General features: G+C 34.8%; 1 protein-coding gene across 2 annotated transcripts; it reads right to left on the bottom strand.

Annotated features, from left to right (window-relative positions):
* Positions 1 to 2097: 2097 nt before the first annotated feature.
* Positions 2098 to 13075, bottom strand: LOC147386799 (protein kinase family protein / protein phosphatase 2C (PP2C) family protein). 2 transcript variants are annotated; one of them, XM_086422946.1, is made up of 11 exons: positions 12815 to 13075; positions 12546 to 12712; positions 9928 to 10031; positions 9551 to 9774; positions 8479 to 8530; positions 6788 to 7307; positions 6231 to 6300; positions 5936 to 6155; positions 5528 to 5632; positions 3172 to 3267; positions 2098 to 2451 (listed from the first exon to the last, which is right to left on the bottom strand). In XM_086422946.1, the coding sequence occupies exons 1-11, from the start codon at positions 13039 to 13041 to the stop codon at positions 2257 to 2259; spliced, it is 1980 nt and encodes a 659-aa protein (XP_086279072.1). In that variant the 5' UTR covers positions 13042 to 13075; the 3' UTR covers positions 2098 to 2256. The 2 variants fall into 2 exon arrangements, with proteins under 2 accessions (XP_086279072.1, XP_086279073.1); XM_086422947.1 differs by having other exon boundaries at positions 9964 to 10031; positions 12815 to 13074.
* Between the last annotated feature and the right edge of the window lie 29 nt (positions 13076 to 13104).

Genomic DNA, 13104 nt, shown 5'->3' with positions numbered 1-13104 from the left:
ATCTCTTTTGCAAGCATTACAACCGATTACAGGAGCCAAGGCATATGGGTCCCTCCCCTGAGCACTCGCAACACCTGCACATTACACATATCAGGTAAGTGAGGGAGCACCCTCCCGGGTGGCTTCAAGGAAATATTGCTCATACTGGGTATCAAACACACAATCTCACCACTTATTGGATCCAAAATTAAATTTATTATTATTAATAAATTCTTAGTTGCCCACACATAGACAAAATATTGGCTCTACCCTAAGGTTTATGAGCCTATTAAAGTAATGATAGTATATTTTCAATGTCAAATATATTTCAAAAAAATTAACTTGTAATAAAGTTAGATACATCAAAATGGATTTATTTTTAGTGAAAATAATATCTTTGGTCCATGTTGAGGAGATCATCATCGTACAAAATTAGTCCTTGACTGATCTCCATGTATTGGTCCTATGAGTATGCAGTATTCACTTTGATGAAAAAAGTGCAATTCACGAAAGACGCTTTATCCTTATTATTTTTAGTTAGCTATATGAATTTCATTCTACCCTACACCATAAAAGAAACATGTTAGCATGGTTATGATTGTGGAAAATTAAGATTTACATGGAAGGAATTAGTAAATTTTACTTATCAAATACTAACTTGACAAATTAATCATTTTTTTCCAATTTTGGAACAGTTATTGTGAAGGTAAATCTTAACAGAAGTACTAATGTTGACAATGTTGTAGTCAATATTGCAATATAACTGATTGTGATATGTTATATATAGGGGTTCAATTCGGTTCAATTTGTGACTAAATCGAACCAAACTAACATAGGTTGATTCTACTAAATAAGAGCCAAAACCGAATCGAAATGTAAATAAAACCGAATCAAGGTTCAGTTCCATAGGTTACCAATATCTTATAAACTTAGGTTTTTTTTTTCGCTAGGCTCCTATAAACTTAGTTGGAAAAGACATATTTTTTTATAAATAATAAATATAAATTTTCATATAATAAATTATTGATTTATCCATAAAGAAATTATTAATCTATGTCCTAACTCCTAAAATAATTCATAATAAATGAATATATTTATTATTTATTATATATGATTTGATTCAGAATCGTGAATCAAATCATCAAATTGATCAATTCTCTATTTTCTAAAACCCAGAATCAAACCATAACTTATTCCAAAGTGAACCAAACCAGTCCCAAGCTATCGGTTTGGTTCAATTCTCAATTTGCACCCCTAGTTCTAGACAATTCGATGTGTGAACCATTGTTTGAACGAATTGGGCCATGATGAACAACACAATGAGATGATCATGCTTATTTTGATAAATGTATTCAGATCTCCCGTATTCAAGTTTCAAATACATACTCTTGTCCTTATATCTCTCTATGAGTTGTGATCCATTAACTCACGAAAAATAATTCATTTAAACATGAAATCCTGACAGTTAAAACAAGAAATCTAATCCCCGGGATATACAATGTATATCCTAGCATTTCTCTTTTACCTCTCTCTCTCTCTCTCTCTCTAAGTTTATTCACTTCTTCTTCTATTTTTTTCAATGTTACCCCTCCAATTTTATTATCTTTCTTATTCTCCCCCTTTTTCTTTATAATACCTCTCTAAATTTATTACTTCTTCTCTTTTACCCCCCTTAACCCCCAAAGAAGATACCTATGCCAACTCTAATTTTTAACTATATGATTGCTGTGTGATAACAAAAAGTCAAGTGTGGCAATAAAATTTTCTAAACAAATTGCTTCATCCAAGATATGAAGTTACAAAATCAGAAATTTTTGCAGTTTTTATTGCTGCCCCCTTTATTTATTTTTATTTTGCTCCTGCCCAATTTTTGAATGAAAACCCAAATTATATTCTAGTTTTTTTTTTTACCATGTTTCTGAATATTCACTAACTTATTCTGTGTCACCAAAATGTGCTTCCAATACTTCTGCTGGAAGCCAAAAAAAAAATGCATCTCTAACCAGCACAAGTTTTCAGTTAGAAGCGTTTCCAGCTTTCATGGGTAACGAGAAGCGATCCAAACATACATAGCACTCCCATCTAGTGGTCAACAGTATATACCAGCAAATCAAATCAGAAAGAATCATGGATGATCTAAGCCATCCAATTAATTATTTTTCATCTAGATTGCCAAGAAAAATCTAATGAAAAGTCCAATGTAGTAGTGTGCCTTTCTCACAAATAAGATCAATGAATTTCCTTTTAGTTTTATTTTACAGTAGTAACAACTTGGATTCAATAAATTCTCTCAGCAGTAGAGACGGGGCGCAGGAAGACAACGATGACTGTAATGTTATCTTTGCTGCCACGTTCCGCAGCTTCAGTAGCCAATCTCTTCGAGCACATACCAGGCTCTTTAACAGTGTCTCTGATTATGGATATAACTTCTTCATTGCTCACCACATCCCAAAGTCCATCACTAGCCATTACCTGACAAACAACCATGCAAGTGTAACCGATAATTAGTTCTTTGTATCGATGCAGAAAGTATGCCTTTTTTAAAAGTTATCCAATTGATTACAGACTCTAATGACAGTATTTCAGATCTATTAACATGCCAAAAGGTATTAGAAAAGACAACATAAAAAAAAGGAGAGCTTCTATTGCCACACCAACTTTTACTAATGCCACCCAAGATGTGTGCTAATTCTTTGGTGATTTACATATATAAATTGGGGTAGCGTTAGCAAAATTTGGTATGGCAATAGAATCTCTCTATACATGACGGATATTATTTAGAAAAACATACAACGGATATGTATTCAGGGAAAATTCAAATAGTGATCAATTGAGATACTTATTTAAACATACTCAAAAAGATCTTTCCAAGTTCTATAAAAAAATTTCCTCAACCAGATTCTTTCTTTCTTTTTTTTTTTTTTTTTTTTTTTGAAAAGCAAGTGGGTTAGTGGTAGGTAATCAGTATGTGAAGGTGGGTCCTGAACCCAGGTTGTAGTGCCAACGCTCATCAACCTTTAACCAAGCGAAACTTCAATTTCATGGATTGGAGTTTTATGCATGCATGAAAGGCAAATATTACCATAAAAAACCATTTATTGCAATTTCATTATAGCCATCTTATCACAATAGTTTCTGGTTGGATGTGCAATTATAAAAATCTAATACCCGTTCGTAAATAGAAATTCTTACCAAGTATTCATCTTCAGAGGTTAATAGAGTCTCAGTTATCTCAGGCTCAGCTGTGACAGCAGGCTTCAGATCATCATCACCAATAGACCTTGTAACCTGTTAAAAATAAAACACTTTTGAGCAGATACCACCAATGGTTTGTGGAAATTCTCAAGCTACAAGAGAAATTGAGCTTACATCAATGAAAGAAAGAAAGATTTGTCCAACCCTAAGAATGTGCCTCAAACTATGTAACAAAGGACTTCATACCTACATGTCAGACACACTGATGGACATCGGCAAACAAATCTGAACTTATCCAAAAGCATTCACTATAGTGCGAACATGAATTATATGCATTTCAAAACATATATATCTCAACATATGGACATGTTGGGCTTAGACCTATAGCTCAGTTGGTTTGACACATCCAGCTTACCCATCAAAAAACAAAACAAAAAAAATATGGACATGTCGATTTAGTGTGTTTGTGGTGGGATGGGGGGATGTCCAAGGTTTTAAACTTCATCTTGGAGGACCGTTTGAGGCAAAGAAACAACAGAAACATTCCGAAATATTCTGAATTTTTTGGAACATTCATAAAATTCGGCATTTGGTGATAAATTCTGAGGTTGACGCCGAGGACATTAGCCATTAAAATAACATATTTTAGGTTATAAATGACTTACAGCTATTTTGGTCAAATATACAACAATTTTTCACATCGATACTACAAATCTGTCATTTTTCTTCCAAGAATCCATCATTTTTCCCAAAAATCCTATATTTTTCTCGAGATTTGAAGGCTGAAGGAGATAGAATCTCAAAATTAAATATGAGGGTACAAATTTTTACCCTGGTGGTTGCATATGACTGATTTTGGGGAGAAAACCCAATGGTTTTTGGCTAGAAGTATAAGACAAGGATATTTAGGTCATTTTAATTGGTCTCTTGGACAAGACAGAGGTCAAGGGGTATGTCATCAGTTTGAAATCACAGGGTATTCTAAATATTCATCTAAAGTGGAAGTATATGGTTCCCCTAGAAATATTCATTGGTTTCATTACATTCTAGTTCATCTCTGAATGTTTTGATCGAAACATTCGGAGTAACTTCAAGACAAACCGATGTATACCAAAACATTCACTGAAATTTTGATTCTAGGCATGTTTTGCATCAAAATGTTCACGTAAAAATGATACAATATTTTAAAACATGGGGGGTTCAATGTGTCTAGTTACCTACATAAGCATCAAATGTGCCTTCTCTACCATGTGTTATTAGGCCATGATGCGGGATTTTGGGTGAGTCAAAAGATGTATATGCTATGATTTTAAGCAAAAAAACAGCTTCGAAATAAAGAATAAAAAAGAATTCAGTCAATACCTATTACTTCACCTTTTTTCTATTTATAAATTTACCAATGCTAAAAGATATGTTTACCATTTTTGGTTATTTGTACATATTAAAGATAAGGAAAATGCTGAGGTAACATTGAAATTAACATCGTGGGGGACATTTCCGATGTGGATGTGTATCAGAACCATAGATGCTTCTCAATCGTATCTCAATGAAAAGCATCTATGGTTCTGATACACATCCACGTCAGAAATGTCCCCCATGATGTCAATTTCAATGTTACTCCAGCACGACTCTAAAGATAACTTTGAGCAGCTTTCGAGAAAATTTTGCAAAATATGAACAAGGGACCTATATGGTTGTCGTTATAATAGTAAAGCGTGGCTTTTGAGAGGCAGGTCTAACAATATGACTACACTGAGAAAAGTTTTATTCTTTCCCATTAGATTTTTTAACCATTTCAACTTGCTCCAAAATGCAATAATTTAATATCTTGCTCTTTTGGAACCTTCAACTTGAGCAATCCTGCTAACTAGGGTTGTTATCGGTCTTTGTTACACTACAAAACAAAGAAAAGCTTACGTCTTAACATTTTGATGTATGATAAGGAAGCACAAAATATGCTAAACTAGCAAGAGAATATAATGGGGGTTGTGGTTGGAGAGGAACAAGAGACTCTTCCAAGACAGAATTCCTCACATCATGAGCTCTTATAAAGTATTCTTGGGTTTCTATTTTAGTGGTGTAAACTTTTCATAGAATTCAAAGGTGTTTTCTTCGAAGTCGTTGTGTTCAAGTTACTTTTGTTTTTGTTGTAAGGTTGGTCACCTCGACCGCCATTGCACATTCTTTCTTTGAATAAAATTTATACTAATCAAAAATAAATGTCTATAAAAGAAAAGCATTATATTCTCCTTGTTCAATATCAATTCCAATGTTAGTAGATAGCATTAGAAATTTGGTTCTCTACTTTTTGAGGAAATATTCCGCAAGAGTCATAAAGGATGCTTTTAAGAACCTGAAGAGCAGCTGGACCAACCCTCCATGTGTCCACTTGCCATTTGACTTGTCCACCTGCTCTGATAACACGTTCTCTCTCCACAGGACAGCTTGCAACATGATCCTACTTTGAATAATCATTAAATAGGTACAACATTATAAAAACTAAAGTAAACTAAAACATACTAAAAGTGTGAGTAAAAATTTAATCAGTTGTTGAGGTGATGAAATCTCGTTTCAGGGCAATGTTTTGGTTAGGAGAAAACCCGAAATCGTCTCTAGACAATACGAATCATTCCAAGACAATTGAATGTTTCGGGGATAATGTTTCGTTCTGGTCTCGGCCGAAACCGAATGTTCCATCAAAACATTCTGAAATAGAACAGAACGGAACTTTGAACAGTGATATGGACACCTTCTAACTCACCTCGCTAAGAGCAACAGAATGTCCATTACGACATAAAATTGTCCTGCAATCACCAGCATTAGCAACAAAAAGCTTGTTTCCGACAATTAATGAAGTAACTGCAGTGCAACCAGGATGCCAATCTTTCTGAATAATTCCTTTTGAATTACGTTTAGATACCAACTCATTCCTGAATGCGACATCTGTCTTTACAAATGCTTCTGATAAAGCATCTGAGGGGCTGCAGCAATACAAAATAAGTGTGGATCAAAGAAAGAAACAGAAAGAAAAATGAGAACATGAGAATAGAACAAACCTGCTAGTAGAACCCAAAGTTTGCAAGAATCCGGGCAGAGCCCGAGCAGAGAACTCGGCAGCCGCTGCACCTGCACATGAATGCTATTCAGATAGTGCCTAAAATGGGTCGGGTTCAGGCCAGATCTGAATATATCCAGATCTGAAATTTTTATTCGGATCCTATTAGTTAAAACCATATCCGACCCAACCAAATTACTTGATTCAGGTCGACCGTGCCGGATAATTTCGGACTGTTCAACATTTTATGCTATATTTCTTTTCTAATTGCTATACTATTCTATTTTGCTATTATAATTTTCAAAGCAATATAGCATTTGGATCTAGGCAGATATAGGGATGGCTCCGTATCTGACCCAAATCCGATTCGAGTCAAGGGACATCAACCCATATCCAACTCATATTTTTATTCGAATGTACTCTGAGGGTCCAAACCCGCAATTTGGATTCCGATCACTAGGATTTTGGATAAAATCCGACCCAGTGTATGACTTATCAGAAAATATTGCAATCTCATGTTTATGTACAAAGATATTGGAAAAAGTTTCTAAGATAAACCTCGATGACCATCAAATATGCCAAAGAAATGGATATTGTGCTCATTGAAAATCTGGGGTAACAAAAAATGTGTATCCTCCATTGTCTCTCTTCTCCCACAAGTAGCGAACGAACCCCAAGACAGTACCGGATAGTACACCAGAGGACGATTCGAAGAATCGGGCCAGATTCTTGAGCTTGAATTAGCTACAGGAGCTCTCTTCGACAAGAGCTCTCCTTGAATGGACCAGTTTATACTCTCCTGAAACGTTCGAAGGCTATTGGTGTCATTTGTATCTTCAGGAACCTTAAACTCTTCTTGTTTTTTGTTCAAGTGTTTCATGATTAGATCCAACTCTGAGACTATATCATTGAAAGAAGGCCTGTTTTGAGGATTTGCATCCCAGCAACGCTGTATAAGTGCCAGAAGATTTGGTGGTGCGCCCAACTCTGGAACTGCAAGAATTGGTCGCAATCCTTCAGACACTACAGCTGCTGTGAGTTGTTGCTCAGTATAGTTCATTTCCAATACAGTGTGGGCCTGTGGGCAGCATTATAGAGCACAAAATTAAGTCAAAGAATCAAAACCATAATAAGAAATAAGTTAAAAACAGGTCGCGTTGGGCCCCAAGTCCCAAGACATAAGCAGCTTGGATGGGTCTACCGGGGCCCAACTATGGCCTTAGAGCAACTCCAAGGGGAACATCCAAAATGACTAGCTATTATGTCTAGCCATTCCATTATGGATAGACATTTTAGATATTCAAGGGGTATGCACTCTAACAGTGATATCCATAAATATTTTTATCTTTTTTTTTTAATTGAGCTAGAGATGGCTAGAGCGTTGAAGACCCGTAAAATCCAAAATAGCAGTTGGGGGAAAGAAAGTCCAAACTTGCTAAGCCCAAATGGATAGTGAAAATCTCACTCTCCATTTTAGAGAGTGGGATGGATAGTGCGTTGGAGACACAATTTGGATTTGGTTCTTCAAAACGGCAGTTAAGAGGGGATGGCGAGTGCGATGGAGAGTTTGTTGGAGTTGCTCTTATAATCTCTAACCCAGCCTTGACTCACTAATAAACATGAGCACTCATACCTAACCCAGCCACGCCCGCCAAACAGCTTGGCCAGAAATTAAGGAGCTCAATAAGCCAACCAGTTTAAATCACTCCCTTTGTTTACAAAATTACCATTGCAAACACATTCAGTGGAGCACCTACAATGACTCCCATGCCAACCTTTGGACTTTGGTGTAACTGGAGTGAAGAAGTAATCATTTTTATAAGTTATAAGTGGTCCCAAATATATAATGAAAATGGCATATGTGTATTTGATTGGGTGTTGCCAAGCTAGACAAGTGTGATATTATAAAAGTGGTCTACGGAATTGAAAGAATTGAATAATCTGCAATAATGGTATGTGATTCACCTAGATGGTTCTTCTTGATGTCAAAGTTGGCTCTTATATATATGGCCAACAAAGACCCTTCTTGAGTCAAAAAAAGTCTTATCGATGATGTAGGAATTTTTTTTGTTTGCAAATTGAAATTTTCATGAAGCAAGAAGAGGAATGTACCAAAAGGAGTATAGGAAACCTAATCAAAGGAGAACACAAACTGCAAAAACACAATAATAGTAAAATATAAAAAAAAGACAACATTCTACATTCCATGTTCGACCCCAACTTGTCCACCAGAGTAAAAGATGCCATACCTGGGCTTCTGCACGAAGATCAGTGTACGGGACGACACCAGTAAGAAGCTCACTGCAATTGAGTATGGGTGTTAGAACCTCTTGATATGAGAAGGAAGTTACATTAACATGTCCTATATATGAATATGCCAATATTTGTATACAAAATTGTTACCGGAAAAAAAAAAAGCAGCACAGATAAATATTTATTCCTTTTTCTATAAGCAATATATATTATTAAAACAAATCAGAATTGCAAACAATCAACATCTAACATTTCTTGTATACAAATATGCCATTGTTGGAAGTGGATTGTTTCTCTATCTTGTTTGCTTCCGTAGGACAGCAGGATTTCAATTTGGAATAAGGTTCAACATTGACTATGGGCTTTCACTGGGTTTGATCAAGGGATGCCGGATTTTAGGGCTGTATGGGCTGGGCATAAGTAATAGGTCCAGGGTTTATAGTGGCTATCAACTAAGAAGACATAATTTTTAAAAGCCAAAAAACACAAAAAGTGGCTGTTAATAAGGTAAACAGGCCAGAAAAGGTCTGAATTTAGGGGAGCAGAAATCATGCATGACACACTAAAACAATTTGAAAGTGACTCTCATAGAAAGAGCCCGTAGTTTGTATAACACAATAATAATCGAATTTGTGCATATTCTTCTTAAAATAATTTGGGGATATAAATAAGACACAAAACCTTAGCAATCCAAATATCTTCAAAGATACATAGTTACTCGAGTAGTCAGTCAAGTATTAGCAAATCAAGTTACAGCTGTAATTTGATCAGATCAAGTTGAATCATCTCAACAAGCTTTTCACGTGCTCAAATCAAGTTGAATCATAATGTTAGAATCACATCTGGATATTTTTGTACCACAAAAGATGGTGTCAATCAAGTTGAATTTCTCGAAGAAAATTCCTACAAGACTGAAATTCAGCAACATAATATGTGCAAATAGAATTATTTGCACAATCAAAACAATGTAACAAATAACTCCTGCTTCAAGAATGTCAGACTTCAGAGTTATTATTGTGCAAGACTTTTTTTTTTTTATCGGTAATGCAAGACTAATTCCATGCTTACTTGATAGATATTCCAAAACTGTAGACATCTGATTTTTCAGTGTGTATGTCCTTTCTCAATATTTCAGGAGCCATATAAATTAGTGTTCCAACCATATTCTTTTTGTGAAAGCCTCCAGTTGGTTTTCCAGATGATCTCCAATTTTCAGCAGAAATGTGTTTAAGATCATTTTTGTATTCTGCCAAACCAAAATCTGCTAGATGTGGACAAAGATTTCTGTCAAGCTGCAAAAAAAACATGTTACCTTCCTTTATTAATATATCAGATTTGAGGAGAAAAAAGTGAGAGACAGAGAGAAAACTTAAAACCATATGCATGCAAAGGGATTAAAAGTGTAAAAAATAACAAATAATAGTGTGTAGGAATTAAATACCGACTGAACAATGAGCTGGGAAGTTATAGAAGGTATTTACAAGAATATTTGCTGGTTTCACATCCCTATGTGTGATCCCGAGGTTATGTAGATATTGCAGAGCTTTTGCTGAAAAACAAAATAAAAGAATACATTGTAAGCATGATTATTTAATGAGAAATATTTTCAAATATTTTAGCAGCCCTAAGATTTTAAAGAGAAAGATAGATAACCTTTGATTAATGAAAATTCAGCTAAAGAAATTTGGGCGTCAATTAGTAGAGATATAACGATGTTAGAGGAACAAAAAAGGAAACATCTTTGGCAATTTTTCTACCAATAAAATTGCTTTGGTGTTAATGGTAGAATTCAGGACAGCTAGCATACAACACATGACAATGGGTCTGCCAATTCTTAAGGTAGTCAAACTGCCTCTTTTCTACTAAGAGAATTTTTACCAGTATATGAAGAAAGCCAAGACTTTCGTTTGGTTTATTTCCTTTCCATTATCTATTGTGCATAAAGGATGCTTTAGTCGTTTGAATTACAATTACTGTTAAGAAACTAATTTGCTAGCGTCAATCTTAATGTGGTCCAAGATAGACTAATGGGTTCCACTGTGGTTCCCCTGAATCATGCAAGGAGTATCTACTCCTGTCAAAGGTGAATATGCAAGAGAGAAATCCAACACACGCACCCCCTCACCCCACACACGTGCACGCACCCACACCAGACACGCACATACCCACTAGCATACAATGACCCCTGAATAACTCTAAAACAGAATAACAGAAGTACCACACATGCAGAAAACAAGGTAGTGGAAATTCCACCCAAGTAGGTCCAAGCTTAGTAACATTATGACCTTCCAAGATTTAGAGTTCAACCGCTACTTTCACATAAATGATATAAATATAGATAGAAAAGGAAGACCAAGTACATCAAATTATCAGGACTTATTTCCAATTGGACGATCCATTAATCCAATTAGAACAGGATTATAAATGGATAAATATTTTTGATTTTCACTGGAGACTAGGAATCGATGGACTTTCCATAGGACCCGTTTTACTAACAGGATTCATCACTACTTTAGCTACTTTGGCGGCTTGGCCAGTTACTCGAGATTCGCGATTGTTCCATTTCCTGATGTTAGCAATGTACAGCGGTCAAATAGGATCATTTTCTTCTCGAGATCTTTTACTTTTTTTCATTATGTGGGAGTTAGAATGACAACATTTTGAGTGCTGCATTGCCCAGCATCAGTTTAATACAAATCCGACTAGAGTTTAAATTACAGATGATATTGCATCTCAACCAAGTCTTCTTAATCATTTGGGTGTAAACATACAAATCATAGTAAACTTTGTATGAATGAGGCAGCAACTCTGCTGAGTTGTACCAAGTTATATCACTTCTGGTTTTAGCAGTCATCATGCATAGACATTGAATGTCAAGCACAATGTCAGTCAATCAAATCTATTTATCCAAAATAAAGACATTTACTCACCAACTCTTTTGTGTCACAATTAACTTTTCATGGTAAAACAGAACTAAAAGAATAAGGGATTTTGTTAACGTGTGCCCTAAGGCACATGTTAAAATGCAATTAAAACACCTTGGAAATAAGCATTTGAAGGTGTTGTTGCTACAAAAAAAAATTAGGGCATTTTAGGAAATAAAATAAGTTTTGCAGGTGTATTTAATGCATCTTAAGGTGTACCCTTAGGGCTTATGTTAACAAAACCCTAAAATAAGAGAAGTGGGTGAGAAGAGTCAGCCCCAACAAATAAGCATGAAAATTCAAAATTATAATAATTTGGAAATGTCAACGAAATTTCGAAGAATGTTTCGGTCATTGTCAGTTTGGATATGAATGTGTGAGGTGCATCCAGTTTGAAGAATGCTCAAGCATGTGTAATTCCATATATGCAGAGATTCCATTACTTCTTTGGAATATTTCTATTTAATTTTCTTATTTTGGTTTGTTTCAGTCAAATCGAAATCGAAATATTCCTATATAAAGCAACACTGATTGGAACATTTGATTCCAACAATATTTTGTATCGGAATGTCAACAAACTGATACAAAACACTCTCATTTTAGTATAAACTCCTAAATCACAGACTAAATTAAATCATTTACCAATTGCAAATACAAGAATACTAAAGAATTTAAAATAAAATAAAATAAAATGCCAAAATTGACACTAACAATAAAACAAAATTAAAACTGACACCCACCGAAACATTTAATTCAAAGAATTGTTTAGTATCGAAACATTAACAAATCTATGTGAAACACTCTCATTTTAGTACAACTTCTAAGTCAAAGACTAAATACCAATTGCAAATACAATAATCTAAAGAATTAAAAAAAAAATGCAAAATTGACAATAACAGTAAAACAAAATTAAAATTGACATCCGCTAAAACATTTAATTCCAAGAATTGTTTAGTATGGAAACGTTAACAAACCAATACAAAACAGTCTCATTTTAGTACAAACTTCTAAACTAAAATCTAAATTAAATTCAATACCAATTGCAAATACAAGGGTACTAAAGAATTTTAAAAAAAATGCAAAATTGACACTAACAATAAAACAAAATTAAAAAAAAAAAAAAAAAAAAAAAGGTTTACCGAGCTGAGTCGAGATGGATACAGCTTGAACAATACTCGGAATCCATTCCTCTACATGTATCTTCTCAGCGAGATCCCCAAACTCGTAGAATTTGAAGAAGAACATATAATTTGGTGGCCTCGCGTGCGCCGCAACCAATGTCGCTATCCCTGGATGATCTAGCTTGCTTAATTGGAAAAAAAAAATTCAAAAATTTAATTAACAGAAAAAAAAAAATAGAATAAATAAAAGAGTTCTGAATCAAAGATAACTATAATAACTAACAAACCATAATAACTGCAGTTCTTTATGGAATTTGTTGAGATCTTCAGAGGTAGATAAGATGGGTTTCTTGACAGCAACTTTGGTTCCAAACAGAATTGCTTCATAAACAACACTCTCTGAACCTTTAGCGATTGGAGAGATGAGAGAGAAAGTTGAAGATTTGAGATTTAATGGGATGGTTTTGCTGCTACAGCATCCTCTTATGCAACTGTTTGGCTCCGCTATTTCCATCTCTTCTCTTCTCTCTCTCTCTCTCTCTCTCTCTCTCTCTCTCATTCATTTTGTGTTTGTTGG

This window comes from Akebia trifoliata, chromosome 14, assembly GCF_017979445.1.
Source record: "Akebia trifoliata isolate Shusen 1 chromosome 14, ASM1797944v1, whole genome shotgun sequence".
Classification (NCBI taxonomy): Eukaryota; Viridiplantae; Streptophyta; class Magnoliopsida; order Ranunculales; family Lardizabalaceae; genus Akebia; species Akebia trifoliata.
The sequence above is the reverse complement of the archived record's forward strand: the minus strand, read 5'-3'. Positions and strand labels throughout refer to the sequence as shown.

What these genes read in the sequence shown, in the direction of transcription:
- LOC147386799 (XM_086422946.1), bottom strand. Translation starts at nt 13,041, where the DNA reads ATGGAAATAGCGGAGCCAAACAGTTGCATAAGAGGATGCTGTAGCAGC. An exon ending in ACTTCCCAGCTCATTGTTCA is followed by an intron (nt 9,775 to 9,927) that starts GTCGGTATTTAA and finishes TTTTTTTTGCAG; the next exon opens with CTTGACAGAAATCTTTGTCC. An exon ending in CATATTTGATGGTCATCGAG is followed by an intron (nt 6,301 to 6,787) that starts GTTTATCTTAGA and finishes ATTCATGTGCAG; the next exon opens with GTGCAGCGGCTGCCGAGTTC.